At 42.6% G+C, this 22,592-nt stretch overlaps 2 protein-coding genes across 3 annotated transcripts in view; one reads left to right on the top strand and one right to left on the bottom strand.

The window, feature by feature from the left end:
• NEIL3 (nei like DNA glycosylase 3) overlaps positions 1–9,228 on the top strand; it is a 53,250-nt gene extending 44,022 nt beyond the window's left edge. For both annotated transcript variants that reach the window (XM_075860229.1, XM_075860228.1), the window contains exons 9-10: positions 3,096–3,270; positions 8,252–9,228. In XM_075860229.1, the coding sequence (XP_075716344.1) occupies positions 3,096–3,270; positions 8,252–8,410 (334 nt within the window). In that variant the 3' untranslated portion in view covers positions 8,411–9,228. The remainder of the gene's footprint in view (positions 1–3,095; positions 3,271–8,251) is intronic.
• A 10,641-nt stretch (positions 9,229–19,869) lies between these two features.
• The window catches only part of AGA (aspartylglucosaminidase), a 30,631-nt gene continuing 27,908 nt past the window's right edge, over positions 19,870–22,592 (bottom strand). Inside the window, exon 9 of the mRNA XM_075860227.1 lies at positions 19,870–20,231. Within this exon, the coding sequence (XP_075716342.1) occupies positions 20,131–20,231 (101 nt within the window). The 3' untranslated portion in view covers positions 19,870–20,130. The remainder of the gene's footprint in view (positions 20,232–22,592) is intronic.

Here is a 22,592-nt window from a genome sequence, read left to right as displayed (position 1 = left end):
CAGATTATTACGATAAAAGGCACTGTTTGCTGACCGTTATTAACAGTCGGAGAAGGAGTTTAGGCGAGAGGATAACGGCAATGAACTTTTGATAGCAGCGGCCAGTGAGGGATAAGTAAAGTTCAATAGGTGAAATGCTGGTGACAGGTTCCCTTTAAATAGTGGGATTCTGGTTTAGAAGTTATCAATGTCAAGGTAGTAACCCTTGTCCAGCAGTGGGTACTTCAAATCCCACACTATTTTCCCACTAACTCTCAGTATGGGGGTACATTCTGGGGGTTCAACCCTGGAGTCCTTCCCTTCATAAACCAAAAACGTGTAGGTGTACCCTGAGCTACTCTCGCACAGTTTGTACATGTTTATCCCATACATGTACCTCTTACTGGGCCGGTATTGGTGGAACTTTAGCCTCCCCTTAAAATGTACAAGGTACTCGTCTATTGCAATGTACTTTTAGGGGGTATACGCTTCTTGAAATTTGGTGCAGAAATGATTAATGACTGGCCTGATTTTGAATAGGTGGTCATAACTGGGTGGGCGCTGTGCATTATCCTTATAATGCAAAAATTTAAGAATAGCTTCAAAGCGTGTCCGGGGAATTGCCATGCGGTAAACTGGGGTGTCGTACAAAATATCTGTACTCCAGTATTGCCTGATCTGTGGCTTCTTTACTAGCCCCATATGCCGCACAAGGCCCCAAAATTTGAGCAAATCCGGTGCATCTACAGGGGTCCACTTGAAGGGTCTAGCATATAATGACGTGGGGTTCTAGGCTATAAATTGCTGGGCATATAAATTGGTCTGGGCCACCATTAAATGCATGAAATCGTCACTGAAGAAACCCTTAAAAAAAAATCTAAGCCTGAATTCACACTGAGTTTTTTTGATGCGGAAACGCGCCGAAAATGGCTCATATTGATTTCAATGGGAGGCGGAGGCTTTTTTTTTACCGCAAGCGGAAAAACAAGCTCGCGGGAAGAAGGGACATGTCCTATCTTCGGGCGTTTACGCCTCTGACCTCCCATTGACGTCAATTGGAGGCAGAGAAAGCGTATTTCGTGGCGTTTTTTGCCCGCGGCACTCAATGGCCGCGGGCAAAAAACGCTGCAAAAATCGGCGTGCAGGCAGAGGAAAATCTGCCTCAAAATTCCAAACTGAATTTTGAGGCAGATTTTCCTCCTGCAAAAAAAACTGTGTGAACCCGGCCTAATTGTGTGAGGCCTTCAGTCTCAAAAAGAGTTCTTTAGCTGCCTGTGAATGAGGCTTATAATTATTGGGGGGTGGGTTCCACACGGGATCACTTATCAGGGAGGTTGCCTCAGCTAATGTCGCTTTTGCGGGGGTTCTCATCTGATCATCATGATGATGAATTCCTCTTCTCTCTCTGTGACCGAATCCGTGTCAGAGGCCAGGATGGTGTATTCTTCCTCTGCTGAATAGACGCTTTGGGATGATTGGTACATTTTTATTAGGGGGTGTGTAGTGCTTGAACACGTGTAACACAGACTTTATTTTTACACAGGGGGTTGTGTGTGTTGTGCATTTACACGTGTGTTTTAAAATTGCTAAATAAAAAAAGGAAAATGTAAAAAAAATTACTGATCGTACTTCAGTAAAAAAAAAAAAAAATACTCCAATATGAAACGAAAGAATTTCCCAAGTAAAATTTAGTGACTAATACTTTAGTATTTTTTGAGTAAGTAAATACTTAACCCCTTCCCGACATTTGATGAATATCCATATGCCAAAGTCGGGTAGGGGAAGTATGGAACGGGCTCACGGAGTAAACCCGCTCCATACGAAGCCGGTGTCGGCTGTATGTTACAGCCAACACTTCAGAGTAACGAGCGGGATCGCGCTCGAGCGCGATTCCGCTCGTTTAACTCGTTAAATGCCGTGGCCAAAAGCGACCGCAGCATTTAAATTGTTAGAAAGAGGGGGCGACCCCCTCTAACAGCTCATCGCGCCCCCCGCAATAAAATAGTGTGTGGGGGGGGGGGGTTTGGCAATGGTTGCTATGGCTGCCTGGGGGCCTAATGAAGGCTCCCAGGTCCGCCATCTTTGTGCTCTTAAGGGCTTAATAGAAGCCTGTCAGAATCACGATATACTGCAATACATTAGTGCAAGCGATCTAACAATCGCTGGTTGAAGTCCCCTAGGGGGACAAAGTAAAAATGAGGGGTTTTTTTCATGTAAAAAAAAAAAAAAGTTAAAATTCAAAGTTAAAAAAAACAAAACTTCGTAAAGTAAAAAAAATAATAATAAAATAATTGGTATCGCCACGTCCGTAAAAGTCTGAACTATTACAATATATCATTATTTAACCCGCACGGTGAACGCTGTAAAAAAAAAATAAAAATTGTAAACGCCAGAATCTCTATTTTTTTTGGTCACCTAATCTCCCACAAAAAATGAAATAAAAAGTGATCAAAACGTTGCATGTACACCAAAATGGTTTTATTAAAAATTACAGCTTATTCCGCAAAAAAATAATCCCTCCTACCACTTAATCGACGGAAAAATAAAGTTATGGCTCTCGGAATTTGGCGACACAAAATTCATTTTATTTTTTACACTTAGGTTTTTACTTAGAAAAAACTATATATATTTGGTATCACCGTAGTCGTATTGACCCAGGGAATAAAGTTAACATGTTTTAATTGCACAGTGAATTCCGTAAAAACTGCGCGCAAAGAACCATGGAGGAAACACAGTTTTTTTCATTTTCTACCCCACAAATAAAAAAATGTCCCATTTTCCTAGTACATTATATGGCACAATAAATTGTGCTATGAAAAACTACAACTCGTCTCGCAAAAATCAAGCCCTCATAGGACTATATCGACGGAAAAATAAAAAAGTTATGGCTTTTGGAAGGTGGGTAGAAAGAAACGAAAATGAAAATCTGAAAAAGGGCTGCGGTGGGAAGGGGTTAAAACACAGGAATGCATTGTAAAGCTTGTTAAAATTGAACCATGAGTCTAATACTAGCCACCATACTCTACCCTCATTTCAATATGTTAGACATCTTTTCTTCAAGTATGTACTAGATTTATTCATTCTACAACTGTTATAATTCTGTCTTTTTCTGGCAGTTCACCTGGTGTTAACATGACAGGGGGCAATTCTCCGCAGAATGCAAGCAGCCCCCACTGCAGTAAACATAACCGGCCCTCAGTTCTTCACGTTGTAAGGAAAGACGGAGAGAACAAAGGAAGACAGTTTTATAGTTGTTCTCTACCTAGGGAAAAGCGATGTGAATTTTTTGAAGTGAGTAAACGTTTGTGTCTTCAGATTCAGTTGTGCTTTGCATTGAGTTAAACATATTCAGTCGGTGAATGATACAAGATCTGGTTTGGGTCTGTAAAAATGCTAGTGTATATATTTTTATAATATTTTTCACATTTATATAGAATTGTGTTTGGGATCCTAGAGGGGAGAATACTCTCTTTTGGGATCTTATTTTCTGGAACACCAGAATTAGGCCTTTATGCACACTGCTGTATTAGTCTGTGTTCACATTTGAGTCAGAATTATTGACAGGGAAAAATAGGGGTGCAGATAGTGCTTTTTTTTTTCCCCCCATCAAAACAACCTTGGTGGAACCTGACAGAACCTATTATGAGTCATTGCGGTCTGTTGGGCGCCCCTGGTGTCTGTCGTGTAGTGGATTAGTCACAGCACTGTGGCTTCCGTTAATGATGGAAACCACATCGCAGATGTAAACAGCCTTAGGGGGGATTCAGACGAGCGCGATTTGCGCGCGTGCAGGCCGCGTATTTTCTGCGCATCACGCACAGCACTATAGAAGTCAATGAGGCAGTTCAAATAGTGCGTGATTCTTGCGCAGCGTTTGTTCGCTGCGTACTATACGCGACCGGTTCAAAAACTCTGCGTATTTCACGCATCACGCACCCATTGAAGTCAATGGGTGCGTGAAAATCACGCGCACCACACGGAAGCACTTCCATGGGACGAGCGTGATTCGCGCAACAGCAGTGAAAAGGATGAATGAAAACCGAAAAGCACCACGTGCTTTTCTGTTTCCGAACATCCAAACGGAGTGTCTTTGCGATGAGCGAAGCCGGACAAGCGTACCGAACTTCACCGGGTTCGGGCAAACTCGTTTTGGCCGATCCCGGCAAAAAAATTATCGGTACGCGACGTCAGGAGATAGTCACTGTCCATGGTGCTGAAAGAGTTAAACTGTTTCAGCACCATGGACAGTGACTTGCGATCCCAAAATACATTAACCTGTAAAAAAAAACCGAAGTTCTAACTTACCGATTACTCCTGTCTCCTTCCTGCAGTCCGACCTCCCGGGATGACACTTCAGTTCAAGTGACAGCTCCAGCCAATCACAGGCCAAGCACAGGCTGCAGCCAATCACAGGCTGCAGCGGTCACTTGGACTGCTGCGTCATCCAGGGAGGTGGGGCCCGATGTCAAGAGAGGCGCGTCACCAAGGACGCGTCACCAAGGACGCGTCACCAAGGCAACGGCCGGGAAGTTCTCGGTAAGTAGGAACTTTATCTTTTTTTTTTACAGGTTTTTCGCTGTTGTGTTCGGCATTCACTGTCGAGGGTGCTGAAAGATTTAGCTCTTTCAGCACCTTGGACAGTGACGGGCGTCGACAAGCCTCATCTCTATGATGCCGGCTGCGCGAAAATCACGCAGCCGCGCATCAGACACGCATGACACACGCAGCTGTCAAATGGTTTTTGCGCTCGCAAAACGCTGCGTTGTTTGCGCGCGCAAAAACGCAACGTTCGTGTGAATCTCCCCTTATGGATCGGTGTTGTATGGATTCATATTACAGCGCCCATAATGACTGCCGTCACATTTTGAAAGTTTATTGTACCTCTGGGTGTCTCCGATTTTATATGGAGGAACACGTTAAATACTGTGGTTGAGGGAGTCATCCCTAGAAGCATTGCTTTAAGGGGACTGTGACGATGAATGGTGCCACTAAGAGGCAGAGAGCCTAGGAGTCCGTAATACATTGCATCCATTCCCATGTTTATGATGGTTATCCTGCACAAAATGTAGAATAGTCTTAATGTCTTTAAAAAGTATGTTCACCTTTTAAACACTATTGTACAGTTTAATATAGTGAATTTTTATGTAGATTATATCTAACTTTGTAAATCCATTACTTTACTTCTCTTATCTAAATCTTAGTCACAGCCCGTACTTTAGTCAAGAGCAGAATTCTTGCATTATTCCATTTTGGTTGTGTCTGTGCAGAGCTTGTTTTAGTCGTTTTCTTTCTGGGAAATGTAGTCTTTGCACCAGGCACTGTACAGTAATGTAATTATGCCCACTATAGGGGAAATGTAACATTACATGGAGGCCAGGCTGGGTCTGCCAGTACACCATCTACTCTTACAGAGCCGCTTTCTGCTCTGGTCCATATAGGGGAGTCTCGTGCAGGGAACCCCTCTATGATGTCTCCATGCCCTAATAGGGCATATGGACGGGGGTTGTCTTTGAGACAACCCCTTTTAACCAGCAGAATAGTGAATGCAACTCTTGGAAAAATACAGACTAAGGCCTCATTTACACGAGCGTAATATACGCGCGTGCTTTTCACGCGTGTCGTACGCACCTATATTAGTCTATGGGGCAGTGTAGACGATGCGTGAATTTTGCGCAGCGCGAGTGCGTTGCGTAAAACTCACGACATGTTCTATAATCGTGCGTTTTTCGCGCATCACGCACCCATTGAAGTCAATGGGTGCGTGAAAACCACGCATGCCGCACGGAAGCACTTCCGTGCGAACTGCGTGATTCGCGCAAGAGCTGTCAAAAGGATGAATGTAAACAGAAAAGCACCACGTGCTTTTCTGTTTACAAACATCCAAACTGAGTGTCAAATTAGAGATGAGCGCACCGAACTTCACCGGGTTCGGCCGAACTCGTTTTGACCGAACCCGGCAAAAAATGTTCGGGTACGCGACGGCAGGAGACAGTCACTGTCCACGGTGCTGAAAGAGTTAAACTGGTTCAGCACCATGGACAGTGACTTCCGATCACAATATACATATACGTGTAAAAAAAACAAGAGGTTCTGACTTACCGAGAACTCCTGGCTTCTTCCTCCAGTCTGACCTCCCGGGATGACAATTCAGTCCAAGTGACAGCTGCAGCCAATCACAGGCCAAGCACAGCCTGCAGCCAATCACAGGCTGCAGCGGTCTCATGGACTGCCGCGTCATCCTGGGAGGTGGGGCCGGATGACAAGAGAGGGACGCGTCACCAAGGCAACAGCCGGGAGACCGGACTGGAGGAAGCAGGAAGTTCATGGTAAGTATGAACGTCTTTTTTTGATTCACAGGTTGGTGTATATTGTGATCGGAACTCACTGTCGAGGGTGCTGAAAGAGTTACTGCCGATCAGTTAGCTCTTCCAGCACCTTGGACAGTGACGGGCGTCGACTAGCCTCATCTCTATGAAGGCGGCTGCGCGAAAATCACGCAGCCGCGCATCATACACGGATGACACACGGAGCTGTCAAATGCCTTTTGCGCTCCAGATTTTCAGACATTTCAGACATTTCTTTAATCAGTCGCGTTTTTCGCTGCGTTTTTGGAGCTGTTTTTCTATAGCCTAAAAAAAACAGCTCAAGAAGTGACATGCACTTTTTCATGGCTGTTTTTTTACGCGGCCGTTTTGAAAAATGCCCCGTCGGAATAGAGCGCCATTTTTCCCATTGAAATCAATGAGCAGATGTTTGTAGGCGTTCTGCTTCCGATTTTTCAGCCGATTTTCGGATCGAAAAACGTCTGAAAACACTCCGTGTGAACATACCCTAACTTGTGGTTCTGTTTCTTTTCCAGATACTACTATATACATATGGGATTTACATTCTCTTCTGGGCTTGTATGATGATTCACTTTTGTTTTATATAATCTGAAACTTTTTTTCAACATTAATGAATTTAGGGGCTTATTCACATGGTGCAGTTAAATTACATCAATATTCCTCAATTTCACTGCACCGTGTGAATATACCCTTAAAAGAAAAAAAAAGTTTCATGCAGTCTAGAAAATGAATTTGGTGTACTCATATTGAGAAAAGGTAGAGAAAGTTTAAGTAACTTATTTTTCCTGTGCTTTAGTGACAAGATAAAGGAAGAAAACCGGTTGTATAAAAACCCCTTAGTAATCCACAGAACTGGAGTGCCCGATTCCCTTTGGAGAACTGGGTGTGCATGGGCATTCAACCTCCATCTCTGAGATATAGAAACCGTGTTTTGGCCTCTTAGGATATTCCAGACATTTTAAAAAACAAACAAACGTCACTGCAGTGTATTTTGAGTCCAAACCAGAAGTGGATCCAGGTAGAAGGAGATTTAAGTCCTTTCTTTGTTTTCAATTCCTTTTGAATCTACTTATGGCTCTGGTTAAAAAAAACTGCCACAAAAACGGAGCGTTTAAAAAATAAATAAATAAATAAATAATGCTGTGTAGCTACCCTTTAAAGGGGTTATCCTATAATGAAACTTTTTTTTAAATAGCCCAGCACCTTTCTATAGGATAAAAATAGATTACCACATGCCAAAATATACTTACTTGGCGATTTTTTTTTTCTTTCATTTTCGGAATTTGGACTGCTTTTGTCCAGCATTCTTCCCACAGCAAACTGGGCGGTCTTGCTGCCTAGACCACATGACTTCTGGGAAACTACAGATCCCAGAAGCTGCGGTGCCTTTTATCTCCTCCCTGCTGCAGGCACCTCCCTGTCTTGTCCTGGATGCAGTAGCACAGCCGAGCAGCATGTAGTGCCTTGAATAAGAGAAACCAGGAAGACATCGCTCTTCACCGCGCATGCTAAACCTGTGCAAAGCGCACGGGGGAAACCGCGCACGCGTGATCTTTCTGCACAGTCAGAGCTAGTGACAGAATACACAGCCAGTGGCGATAAACTGAGCATGCTCGTCCATTAGAGTAAAGAACTACTGGAGGACTTCACCTGTAGCAACCCGATGACAACACTGGTATTGCATGGGTTATGCATGGTATTTGCAAATCTCTGTTTTACATATATGACCCAATGCGCCACAGTTGAGATCTAGGAACTGGCCCTTTAAATTATGAGTTCTGTTTTTTAGAGTATGATCTTATAGACCAAGTCAGATACATAAGGATACGATACCTTTCTGTGTAAGGAATATTGTGATGGAAACATTTAATTGTGCAGCGACTAGTTTAAATATATTGTCTAAATAATTCCGCTTCTTTTTGTTTCAGTGGGCTGATCTGCATTTTCCATTCTGCAACCATGGGAAGCGATGTATTATGAGGACCGTATTGAAGATTGGCCCGAACAATGGCAAACATTTTTATGTGTGCCCTTTTGGCAAAGACAAGCAATGTGGCTTCTTTGAATGGGCAAAACCCACTGAGTAACAGTCTGAGGTGCTTCAGTGTCTTAGCTCAAAATTTACATTTGACGTATTACTTAAAAAAGGCTATGTACGCCTTTTTAGATATTTTTATTTAAAAAAAAAAAATAAACTATTTCAATCAATTTGTGTTTGGTACAACTTTCTAAATACTTTTTATTAAAAATTATTTTTACTTTTTGAGATACAGCTGCTTTTTATCCTGTATACAGAGCAGATGTATCGTGCTGTGTGACCTGTATCAGTCAGGTCAGCGGGACTAACCGGTTCAGTGTTAGCGAGTCCTGCATGTCTCTGACACGCAGGATCGAGTAGTTACCGATCATATCTAAGATCATAACTTAGATGTGATGGATAACAGGTGGCTCCTGCGTGTCAGACACGCAGGACCGGCTGCCAATGAACTTAACGTATTCAGGTCTCAGAGCACGATACATCTCCTCTGTGTATATGTGTATATATGTATGTGTGTGTATATATATATATATATATATATGTAAACCTGAATCAAAAGCACTTCAGGAACACTTGAATTTTTTATTTTCATGAAAATATTTTTCATTCCAAAATGAGTGACATAGAATTAAATTTTTTGAAGCAAGCGATATACAATTTTTCAACGTTTCGGCCCAACCAAGGCCTTTCTCACAATCGCTGCATATAATGTGGACGAGCGTAATGCTGGCGTCTTCCAGACGCTCCTGGTGAGTAGTACTCTAACCCGAACCTGAACAGCACGAAAAACTAGGAGTGCATCCTTACAATATTGATATAGACCTCTCCTCTGTATACAGGACAAAAAACAGCTGTATCTCAAAGTAAAAATAATTTTTAATAAAAGGTATTTAGAAAGTTGCACAAAATTCACTGATACACATATTTAAAAAAAAAAAATAATAAATAGTCAAAGGTGTACATAGCCTTTTAATGTCTTCCTTTGCTCTTAAGTGTATTCAGTACTTTTATTCTCTATTTAATACTGTACAATAAAAGCTATATTTCTTTTGCTAGCACATGTGTATACTACTGGCATGGAGGGGCTCAGTGGAGCCTGGGGATACATGAGTAAGACTAGGGGGGGGGGGGATTCTAGTGTTAAATTAAGTATATATGGAGAGATACTCCAGAACAGCAGTGATGGTTACAAATCAGGAGTGCAACTGAAATTCTATACGTAAAGAGGATCTGTCACCAGTTTATTAATTCCATATCTCCTAACTAATCGGTGCTTTGCTGCTGATTACAGAGTGATTTGTGTTTTTTTTTTTTTTTTTTTTTTAAATCATTAGAGTTTTTATTACGTTTTTTTCAAACACATTACAGAAAGTAAATACAACCAACAGACACCACCCCAGGGCTCTCAACATGAGATGTCGCAAAGAGTGGCCGAAACATCATAACAGAAAACAATCCTGTACATACTGTGACACTATTCATATATATTCTTGACTTTACTTAAAATATTTTGACTCCTTCCATAAATCCCACGCTACCACCTTATTATGGGGTGCATTAAAGTAGTAGAAGAAGGAAGTTTCATGACTACAGTCCATGTTTACTCTTCTAATGACCTCTAACATGGAAGGTGAGACAGAAGACTTCCACAGTTTAGCTATTGACATTCTTGCGGCTATTCGAATGTGGTGAGAGATTAAGCGGACCGAATGTGGAACATCTTCCAGGCCTATATCCAATACAGCCAATTCTGGGGACTACGAGATGAGTATACCTGAGATCTCAGAGAACCATTGGAACACCTCTTTCCAAAAAGACCTAATAGTTGGATAGGTCCACCACATGTGTAATGTGGAGCCCTTACTCCCGCATCCTCTCCAGCAAATATTAGAACTACCGCCCCCCCAAAATGGGAAAATCTAGAAGGCGTTAAGTACCACCTTAAATTTATTTTCTTAACTAGCTCAATATGATTTATGCATCTGGAATGTTTGGAAATCCAATTAGCAGCTTTAATCCATTGCTCTGATGAAAATGACGTACCCAACTAACCTTCCCATTTTAACATATAAGGGTCTTTTGTATTTCGCCCTATGTAACAGTAAATCATAACTAAATGTGAGGCCTTTCGGAAAGCCCTGCCAATGAAACAAAAACGTATGAAACGCGGATAGTTGGAGCGGCTGAGTAGGAAGTTTTAAGCCCTGTAAGAAATGCCGAATTTGGAGGTATTGAAAGAATTTTTTATAGGAGATGTTAAATGAGTCGGCAAAGTCTGCAAACGTCCTAAAAACCCCTTTATCATAAAAGTCAGAAAGAACCTTCACCCCAGCTGATTCCCATTCTATCATTGGAGTGGCAGGAATAAAATCCTGAATATAAAATCACCGGTATTTGCTGTAAGGAGACCTGCACCCATTGTTGTTTACACACAAATTGCGACCATACATGAATGGAGTCTTTCAGAGATTGTATGGGGAGAGGAGGAACTGATCTTCCCATATATGACATTATCATCAATGTTTTGAGAGAATGATGTGGGACAATCACGTCTTCAATTTGAGCCCATAAGTGCTTAGGAGAAGCATGCCACATCTCCCTTAATTGGTCCATTATTGCTGCCATGTTATATGAAGCAATGTCAGGCACTCCCAACCCTCTGTCTTTAATCCTACGATACAACAATGACTTTGCTACTCGTGCTCGTTTGTGGTTCCAAATAAATCTCAGCATAACGTTTTGGAATTGTGTAGTGATAGAGACAGGCATAAGAAATGGAATGGTTCTACATAAGTATAAGATCTTAGGCAGTAAGAGCATCTTAACCAAGTTTATCCTGGCTATCCACGATAATTGGAACTTATTTAACCTGTCGCATTCTTCCTCTATAGACAGCAATAGAGCCGAATAATTTTCAGAAATTATTTGAGAAGGACATGAAAATAACTTTATACCTAAATAAGGAATGCCTTCCACTGCCCATGCGAACTGAAGTTTTGATAAGTCTGCCCTCAGGGGGATTAGAAATGTTAATTGGTAACATTACCGACTTAGCTATATTTAGTTTATAGTATGATACTCTGGAATATTGGGATATAACCTGTAATACTGCTTTCAGAGATGTCAGGGGGAAAGTACAATTCATAATCACTTCGTCGGCATAGAGAGTCCAATTTTGTGCTCCATGGCGCCTACTTTAATACCTGAGATCTCCTGGGTAGTGCGAATCAGTTCTGCAAAAGGTTCCATGCAAAGAGTAAAAATTAAAGGAGATAACGGACATCCTTGACGAGTGCCGTTAGTTATCTCAATTTTATTAGACACAAACCCGGAGGACAGAACCCGTGCTGAAGGGGAGGTGTACAAAGAAAGAATGGCTGTTTTTATAAAAGAGCCAAACCCAAATTTTTCCAGGACAGCTTCCATGAAACCCCAATGTACCCTATCAAATGCTCTTTTAGCATCTAGGGAAAGAAAAATCGTCGCATTCCCTGATTGAGAGGCTACTTGAATCAAATCCAAAAATCGACCGGTTCCATCTCTAGCTTGCCTGCCTTTAACTAACCCAACTTGATCTAAAGCTATCAAGGAAGGCAAGCATTCATTTAGTCTGGAAGCTAGCAATTTAGAAAATAATTTAATGTTACTATTTAGTAAAGAAATGGGTCTGAAATTGGCTTGGGAATCCGGAGTCTTTCCCGGCTTGGGAAGCGTAACAATAATGGCCTGTAACATTTCTGAGGGAGGTCCATTAGGAGACATTATTCCATTGAAGGTATCTATCATGTGTGGAATTTCGTGTCTACAAAAGTTTTAAAATATTCGTTAGGGAGACCATCTGGCCCGGGGGATTTATTTTGCCTGGATCCTAAAATTATTTTCTGCAATTCCGCTCACAGTATGGGAGCATTCAACTCTTTTTTTTGTGAGATTCCGGCAAGTGAAACCAAATCTCGTTTAGCTCCGTAATCTCGCGAGATTTGGTTTCACTTGCCGGAATCTCACAAAAAAAAAAAGAGTCAGAAGTGTCAGGATTCTGAGTACACGTGACGTCCAGGCTGGATGGTCATGTGTATTCATTATCAGGACACTGTAGTAATGTTAGGGTTTGTGTATGTAGCTGCACATAGTGATATAACTATATCGCTAGTGCAGTGTAAATGAATGGAGTGGAGTGCATGATGCCGATTGGTCAGCGTCATGCACTCCTCTGTACAACGCCCACTTGGTCGAAAGTAAAAGTACGCCCACTTGGGCATTAAGACAGCTCATTAGCATAAACCAAAATCGCTCCTAACGTTGTGAAAAAAAAAGATAGTTTTTTTTAATAAAAAGCATTACTGTCACCTACATTACAGCGCCCATCTCCTTATGTAGGAGATAGGGCACTTATAATGTGGTGACAGAGTCTCTTTAAGTCTGTAAGATATTGGTTTAACTGATCAGGCGTGATGGATTCCGGGATGCCTTTAATCCGTACGTTATTCCTCCTTGACCTATCCTCCAAGTCCAGAACTTTATTGGATAGACGTCCCACCTCTTCCTCCAAGTGGGAGTTGGCGTCTATAAGCGAGTTGTGAGATTTTGCAAAGACCTCCATTTTATGCTCAATATGTTCCGTGCGTGATGCAATAGATAGGATATCTGCTTTTAAATCTCCAATAACTTGTCTCATATCCGATTGTAAAGAGTCTCGTAGTGAGTTTAGTAATTTTTTTATCACATCCTCTGTAACAGGCAACGCATCTAGTCGATCACTCATGTCATTATCTATCGATTCAGCTCTGGACGAGGGGGAGGGGGAGGAGGGAGGGAGAGAAATTTGTCTATTGACTTCCATTTGCTGCGAAGAAGAATTAGTAAAAAATTCTGTCAGCTTTGCCGGTTTTGTTTTCGGATTTCTCTTTGACGTGCCACCCATCTTGTTGCCAGATGTGCAGAGAAAATGTGTGTATCCCTTTAAGACTGAACCCTGAGCCCCTTAGAACAAGTCTGAGGATTTTTTTCTGTCTGTGCCTTTCCCCTTAATCTATTTTTCCTTTATGTTTAGAGTCTGCAGTAGTCGTGCAGAAGAGTTCCAGGGTGAATATATCAGGGGTGAGTACTCAGCTGAGTCCAGTGTGACTAATTGCTGCGTGGAGATATCTAAAATGGCGGCGGGTCCCGCCTTTACAAATCTCCGAACGGGCTTTGAGGGGACACTGGCGTCTATGTGAGGGATTATCTCCGTTCTATCCGATATCTGTGGCAGTGATTCCAACTTGCCATCCTCTCACCTCCACATCTGCTGTCACTCAGCTCCGTCCGACAAAACCGGCACCCCCGCTAAGCTCCAACCGCCACACAGGAGGCAGATTACACTCAGAGGCAGTGACACTCAGGACTGCTCGACCCTCCGCAGATCTTCCTCCAAATTTGGACCTGGTATCCTCTGGATGTTCCGGAGAGTCAGGGGACCGACTTCGACCGGATCAGGTATGTTTTTGGCTTATTTATGCCAATTTAAGCTTCAAACGGTCAGGAGCTCTACAGTCACGTGTCCTCTGCCATCCACGTCTAGGCCACGCCACCCATAGTGATTTGTTTAAAATCGTTTATTATTTTAAAAGTTCTGTTCATTTTTATACATATGCTAACTTGGCTCTAATAGCCAAAATAGGAGGTTACGTTTTATCTACACTCTGGGCGGTGTAATGTTTTCTGTATGACACTATCCATACAGGTCTCCTCTTCACAGCCCAGCAAGATCTAAGCCTCAATTGCGGGTTCACACTGTGTTGTCGCTTCACCACAGCGGTAGTCTAAGGCTAGGTTCACACACCCTATTTACGGACGTAATTCAGGAGTTTTAGCCGTAACGGAGGCTGCCGTGTGAACATACCCTAAGGCCCTATGCACACGACCGTGTTCGGTCCGTGATATACGGTCAGCATGTCCCGGTCCGAACAGTGCAGGGAGCCGGGCTCCTAGCAGCATACTTATCCAGGACGCTAGATGTCACTGCCTGTCCACGGAATTACTGACCCGTACTGAAAACGTGATTACAGTACGAGACAGTTGTCCTGCAGCGAGGCAGTGATACCTAGAGTCATAGATTAGTATAATACTAGGAGCCCGGCTCCCTGCAGTGTGTTCGGTCCGGGAGATGCGGCCATATCACGGACGTGTATACAGCTGCATACATTACAGCAGACTGCCCCAAAAAAATTAAATATAAATACCATGCAATATGTTTTTTTATTTTTATACAGTTGATTTAAGGTTTTTGATACACTTGGGGATGCAGGATCCTGACAAAACATATTCCAAAAATAACAGCCTTTTAGCATACGTTTGCCTCTTAAAATCTGTAAGTATATAGAGAGATTTTCCTGCCGTATACTCCTCCAGTGCACCACAAACGTAATGTAAGTTTAACCGCAGAAAGTTACATACCTTTCCAAAATACAAATTAAGATAGTTACATAAAACTAAAACAACTTCCTATAATGTATATAAATACATTGAATAAATGTTGGCCAGTTTTTCTATAAGGATGTATTCACACAGTGCGGTTTTTCCGATGCGTTTTTCGGTCGCACCACCAAAAATGCGGCAAAACTTCACCGCGTAAATACACCCTTAGGCGTCGCACGGACCTATATTAGTCTATGGGGCCGTGCAGACAGTTGCGTGATTTTTATGCACCGTGAGTCCGCTGCGGAAAAACTCACGACATGTCCGTTCTTTGCACGTATTTCGCGCATCACGCACCCATTGAAGTCAATGGATGCGTGAAAATCTCGCGCACCACACGAGAGCACTTCCGAGAGCAACACGAGAGCAACAGCTGTAAAACTATGAATGAAAACAGAAAAGCACCACGTGCTTTTCTGTTTACAAACATCCAAATGGAGTGTCATAATGATGGCGGCTGCGCGAAAATCACGCAGCCGCGCATCATACGGGGCTGACACACGGAGCGGTTAAGTGCCTTTTGCGCACGCAAAACGCCGCGTTTTTTGCGTGCGCAAAACGCACACGCTCCTGTGAATCCAGCCTTAGGATCTATTCACATATTGGTGTAATAGCTGTTTATGGCTGTGATATAATATACACTGATGAGCCAAAACATGAAAACCACTGACCGGTGAAGTGAATACCATTTATTATCTCGTTACAATTCTGCCTGTCAAAGGGTGGGAGATATTAGGCAGCAATTAAACAGTCCGTTCTTGAAGTTGATGTGTTGGAAGCAGGAAAAATGTGATGACTAGACCACTGGGTCAGAGTATCTACAAACGACAGGTCTTGTAACACCCCCAGTATGCAGTGGTTAGTACCTACCAAAAGTGGTCCAAGCAAGGACAACTGGTGAACCAGACGACAGGGATGCCCAAGACTCATTGATGCCCGTGTGGAGTATGAAGGCTAACCTGTCTGGTCCAATCTCACAGAAGAGCTACTGTAGCATAAATTGATTAAAAAATTAATGCTAGCTGATAGAAAGGTGTCAGAACACACAGCGCATCACAGCCTGCCTAGAATGCCCATCCAATGGGTATAGGAGCATCAAAGGTTTTAAAAAAAAAAATTAAAGTCACCCTCCTTTCCCTAGATCAAATACAAAAATAAACAAACATTAGGTATGCCCGCGTCTCAAAATGCCTGAACTATTAAAAAATGTATCCAATACGGTGAACGCCGTAGCGGGGAAAAAAAGGTCAAAATGACAGTTTTTTTTGCCACTTCAACTCTCGCCAAAATTTTTTTATAAAAAGTGATCTAAATGCCCGACATTTCTCCAAATGGTATTAAGAAAAATGACATCTTTCCACGTACAAAAAGACGCCTTACACAGCTCTGTACACGGAAATCTAAAAAAGTTATGGGAGGGTCACCATAAGGCGATGAAAAAAAATGTTAGTTTCTTTCAAACATTTAAAAAAAAATTCATGGTACTAAAACAAACTGTATAAGCTTGGTATCACCGTGATCGTACTGACCCGCAGAATAAAGATTTGTAATTTTCACCGTATAGTGAACACTGTAAAAATGAAACCAATAAGAAAAAATGGAGGAACCACTGTTTTTTTTCCAATGCCACCCCATTCTGAATTCTTTTTTCCAGCTTTCTAGCATATCACACATATTAAATAGTACCATTAGAAAGTACAACTTGTCCCCTAAAAATGAAGCTCCGTATGACTGTGTCAACAAAAAAATTTAAAAAAGTTATGACCTTTTGAAGGCGGGGAGGAACAAAAGCAGAAAAATAAAAATTAGTCTGGTCGTGAAGGGGTTAAACAGGATAATGTGCTTTGCCATACTGCAAAAGTTGTTTAGAAACAGTTTAAGCAATGCAACAGAGTTCAAGGTGTTGATGGCCTCCAATTTCCCCAGATCTTAATCCCAATAGACATCTATGGGATGTTTTTTTCGGCACAAGTCCAATCCTGAAGGCTCCACATTGCAATTTACAGGACTCAACAGGATCTGCTGCTAATCTCTTGGTGTCCGATACTACAGGACACCTTCAGAGGTCTTGTGGAATCAATTACTTGAGTGCTTTGGCAGCATGAGGGGGACCAACACAATATTGGGCAGGTAGTCAGTGTAGATCTATGCGGTAAGGTCTGATAGAACAATACTTTGTAAGGATAAAGCCACACGTACTGTAAGTACTGTGGAAATTCCAGAGAATTTACAGTAGCAGCAAACTGAATAAGATTTAAATAAATCTCATCCACAAGCTGCAGAAAAAAACAGCAAAGACGTGTAGAAATTGATCTCTACAAAATTCTGCAGCATGTCAATTCGTGTTGTGAAACCAGAATGATGACCCCCTGAAGAAGCAGAGTTGATTGCCTGCAAAAAGGGTGCCGTCCTGGATGGGGACTGTGGAACAGTGGACTGAAAGAAACACTCTGAAGGCAGGCTGGCAAATTCGATCTTGTATTCTAAAGATACTACCTCTTAAACCCAGGCGTCTGAAATGTGAGAGACAGACGTATTTGAAGTGCAGAAGCAAACTCACACCTGAGGCAAGTGAAGTGGGGGCACATCTTCAGCCAGAAATGGCCTTGCCGGTTCCAACCTTTGTAGGTGAATGTCGGGGATGCCAGGAGGGTCGGAACTTGAAGGAAGGTTTGGCCTTCTGATCCTGCAGCCTGGAGAAAGTGGTGTTGGGGAAACCACAAAAGAAACAAACGCAGACCTGCATTTTTGGCTAGGGTAGTGTGCTTAGGTCTATTCTGAGGAAGGTTGGTGCTTTTGCCACCTGTGGCTTCCGAGATCATCTTATCCAATTTAGGCCCAAAGAGACAAGACCCTGAAAAAGGTAGAGCAGTCAGGGAGCATTTGGAGGCTGAATCAGCAGATTAAGCTTTGAGCCAGGTGGTCCTGCGCATAGCGAGTTTGTGAGCCTATTCAGTGACAGCTCTGCTAACCCAGACAGATGCAAAAATGGGGCAAAGGGCATAGCCGGAAGGCCTCAAAAGTGGGTTTAGCAAAGGTGTCTACGAGGCGATCCAGGGGATCCTTGAAGGAAGTGGAACGTGCTATCGGCAAGGTAGTGGCCTTGGCTAGGCGAGAAACCGGACGATGTACTGCCGGATTCTGCACACAAGCCGAAGAATTGCCCTCTTGAAAGGGGTAGAAAACATCTGTATGGCTAAAATGGGAAAACTTCTTGTCCTGGGTGCTTCCACTCCTTAAAGACAATACCCTCTCGTTCTAAATGGGCTGGAAAAAAACACCTGAGAACGTTGGGGCTGAAGAAAAGAAATTGAGTCAGTGAAAGGTGCAGAATCAGTGACCTGAATTGCGTCACGGACAGATTTAATTAGCAACTCCACTGAGGTGGGAAGAGGAGGTAGAACCCTTACCAACTGAATTAAAATCTGAATCATATAATTCACCATCAGACAAAACATCTATAGGAGGTGAGGATGCACCATACTTGGCCTCAGGACCAGAAACACCTTGCCCACATGGGGGAGACTAAACAGAAGAGGACAGTGAAAATGAAGGCAAGTAAGAAGTTCTGATCCACTCGCGGGGCCTGCCACGAGGAAAAGACATGGATGGGGAGTCCATAAGAGGATGGGCATAAGAGTCCGGCGGATGGGCAGATATGCCACCCAGAATGGACTGAGTCATTTTCCCCAGGTTATCAACCATCTGAAAAAGGGAGTTAGCCCATTCCGGATCCACACCCATCATATTAGGGGTGAGCAACACTTAACACTTGGGTTGGCAGAGGCTGCAACATTTGGCTAAGAGGCCGACATGCATCACATAAGGAAGTAGACTGACCAAATGGAAATTTAGTATTGCACATAGAGCAGGCATAATAAATGGCAAAGTTTGTCTGGTGTGAGGGTTCCTCTTTAGGGTCAGCCATGGCAGTAGAGAGGGTTACATAACTTCACACTGAAGCAGTGAGAAGGAAGAAACAGGAGACAATTACTCAAACTGCGTAGCAAGGAGTGCTCTTATTCAGGAAGTAATGGCTGCTTCACTGCTAGAAAAGCGTACTAACTGAAAACTAGCACAGTAAGAAAAGAGTATTTTCCCTTAGTAAACTCCGTGCCTGTAGACTAGGGCACCTTTAGGGGAATAGAAGAAGCAAAGGCTTATCCTACCCACTTCCAAGATGTCAGAAATCCTCCTGAGACAAGCAGCAGCTCCGTCCAGAATGTCCTGTGTCCCCAGCAGGTCCGTCCAAATGGAGGAGAGAAGAGGGGAACGCTGAAGCCCTGCCCACGGAGCACCACTATTGGCAGCTGGCGGTCATGTGAGTAGACTGGCCAATCCAGAGAGACATGATTCCCCGTGAGAGATAGGGGGCAAAAAAAAAAAAAAAGCATGCTAGAACGCAATTGGTGCATACTATAAAGAAGGTCCCAGTGCCCGCCTGTGCAGTGGAGCGCAAAATGGCTTCGGCCAAAAGTGTCAGCGGGCGCAGAGAGGGCTAAAGGAAAAACCCCAGGGAATAGGCTGGTCCAGCGGACCTCCAGTGTGGCCCGGTTTGGGGGGTTAATAACACTCATCCAACTCTCCATCTCCCAGATGTACTGACCAGCAGGAGCACCCGCTCAGCGTTACCGCCTCTACCAAAAGGACGGTGGTGGGAGAGGTGCTCCTTAGGCTGGTGGGTGACAGAGAAGCTGACGCTCTTGTCCCGCTTGTCTTCAAAGGCAGATTGGACAACAGTGCATTTGCATATGACACTGTGCGCCCCCTAAATAGGAACACAGTGTGACCCTAGTTCTTCATGATGAAAAGAATAAAGTAAAATTCTCGATAGAGACTCTGCTGTTATCAGCAGAAGTATCTGCCTCCTACGGACACAAAGCTAAGACTAAATAGCTCAGTGTCTGTGGGAATGGTATATCCTGTAGGAGTCATCAGTTGTATTTCATAGTGTCAAGCCTCCTAGTAGCAACAGCATATACCTACGGTCTGTGTCCCCCAAGGTAACGAACAAGAATTATTATTTTTTTTAATATGTATATACTGCAAGTCTTGTATACTGGATAAGCACTTGTTTATTTTTGGACTGCAATAAAGCCAAGCGTAGACTTTTTAAACCTGAACGGGATCAACATTTTCATTACCAACCACAATCCCCCATATATACAGATCCTGACAAAATATATATCTTTGTTTCTTTTTCTTGTAATGCGCACAGAACACAGGAAACCGCTATAGAACGTCATATTGCTGCAACAGTGACCTGTATTAAAGGGATAGCATGTGCGTCGCAGTAACCAGTCCCAAGTTCAGCTATAGACAGTCCACCATCTCTTCCAGAGGCTGAGACTGACCAGGTTTAAATACGGTGTAGTGAAACTGAGTGAAGCCTGGTGCTTTACTGCAGGCAGCACCTATAAAGATAGAGAAATGTAAGTGTTAATCTATTACATTTTAGAACCCAAATCTTTTTAAATATAAGGCATAAATGAAATCTCCAGAACATTGAAAAATTATAGAAAACGGTCACCAAAATTTGCTTCACGTGTAAAACAAATTACTTGTTGTTCTATGAAATGACCTACTGAACATACTGAATGACATTAAAATATAACTCAAAAACTATTCCCTTAACTAAAAAAAAAAAAAAAAAAAAAAGTGCAGTATCTTAATGATTAAAGAGTAACGAGCTTCTCCGAGTCTAATCTCGCATACACAAATCTGTGGGAAGTAAAAGATCAAAGTATGAAATAAGCAGTCTGAGCTAATAAATCTTATTGATCGGTAAATTGTACTCTCTGCAAAACTAAACCGCACTAATGAGACATCCTGCACAATGACTGATCTCTGATTGCTTTGAAGTTCCAGGCCTTTCTATATATATTGATGCAAAACAAAGCTAGATTTAAACGCCACGTTCCATCATTACACTGGGCAATTTGTAGTAGGGATTGCTAAAGATTTGAAGGGAACTTGTTAAACAGAGCTCTTCAGTGAACGGGACTTGTATTCTCAAAAAGAACAGTTGAATTCATCTTTTGGTCACGGCAATCAGTTAAAGCAGACGTCAGCACCTTTATACTGCCGGAGCTGCAGGTGCCATTAGGACACTGGAGAAGGCAACGAGTACATGGATTTATAGCTTTGTAGTAACCAATGCTGAATAATTGTCATTCATGTTTCAATTACTCAGTGGTACTGGCCTTCTCGTATACATTAAACGGATGTGGATATTAAATGGAGGCTGTGACGTATGCCTAACAGTGGCATCGTCTACACCTACTACATGAGCATTGCATGACTTATACGTTAAACGGATGCGATTATAGCCTATGGGTACAACTGTACAGTGCTGTAAAAAAGTAGTTGCCCCTTACCAATTTCTTCTATTTTTGTATATTTATCACACGTGAATGTTTCAGATTAAACTATGCCAGGTGTGGTTACATGTAAAAAAATAATAATAATTTAAAAACTGTCTCGAATAAATGGTTTCTGGTGCAATAAAAGGATTATGTGTATTTCCCAATTGGTAGCTAGGCATTCCTGGATAACATTTGAACAGATGCAAAATGTCTTTTATACAGTTTTTACAGCTTTCTCCAGCTTAAGCACGCCATGCGGGGTGAATTTTCAGGATTTCCCAAGACTGATTTTGCAGGTTGTCCTCTGCTTTTATACTCAAGGCGGAGGGTGAAGTAATATCTACTGTATAATTTCATAAAACTGCGCTTTCCAGCAGCACGTGTGAATTGGACACAACGTATTCCCTCCTTTACGGATGACGAATGGCGTTATACGCTTGCTTCTCCTTAATCGGTCTCCCCTGTGGCCACCAATAAACTGACACAGCTTTATATAACTCGCCTTGCGTATCTTACCCCCCCCCCATCCTCCTGATGCCATAGATGTGTCTGAGAGAGCTTAGTTCTGGCATCCTATTTGGACCCTCCCATGAGCAGTCTTTTAGAGGGACATTGTAGGTGTCCTCGCCAGTGCGATAGGTGCTCCCCTTTCCCTGGACCCCAAGCTATGTCTGTTTAGCCACCTAGAAGACTAATGATGCCATCATTGACAAATATTTAACAAACAGTGCTTATTCATGGCTCGTAAAGCCGTTGCCCTTGGATGGATGGCCCACTCCACCCCGACTATTTGCTTCTGGGACAAGTTGGTAGACGACATGCCATTTGTAAAGATTGTGTACCTGCTTTGTAGGCGCCCCTAAAAGTTCGATAAAGTCTGGACGCTTTATGGCGCTTCACATAAGACTCTGCCATTGAATGAGCAGGTTTGGACCTGCTGAGTTTTACCAGGTTCGCTCCTTTTGACATTCATCCACGCACGTTTATATTTTTAGATGATAGATGTGAAATTAAACTGTGCTGCATATCGCTGCTGTGTGTATACCGGTTTTCTTGACCCTTTCCTAATGCTCTGTGAGACTTGCATTAATCTGTTTTTCGTATGACACCATTTTTCTTTTTTTCAATTATCGTGGCTTAGTGCTTGTTCCTGCACTTACATGTAAATATGACCATTTTGAAATCAGAAAAAAAAAAGGTGGGCATGATGAAGTCTTAGTGGATCGGAAGAAAACTGAACTGTACAGGGGTTGTGCTTCAAGAGGAAAAATTGGTTACATTTAACTTCACACTGCTCTTAGATCCTGGTGTACAGTACCCGTGTGAAACCTTTCCCTTTAAAGCTCAGCAATTTGTGCTACAGACCTCTCCTTCTGGCTAGCTCACATTACACTTGCCACCCTTCCATAC

Source organism: Rhinoderma darwinii, chromosome 1 (genome assembly GCF_050947455.1).
Source record: "Rhinoderma darwinii isolate aRhiDar2 chromosome 1, aRhiDar2.hap1, whole genome shotgun sequence".
In the NCBI taxonomy this organism is placed as follows: Eukaryota; Metazoa; Chordata; class Amphibia; order Anura; family Rhinodermatidae; genus Rhinoderma; species Rhinoderma darwinii.
This window is presented reverse-complemented; position numbering and strand designations above follow the sequence as displayed.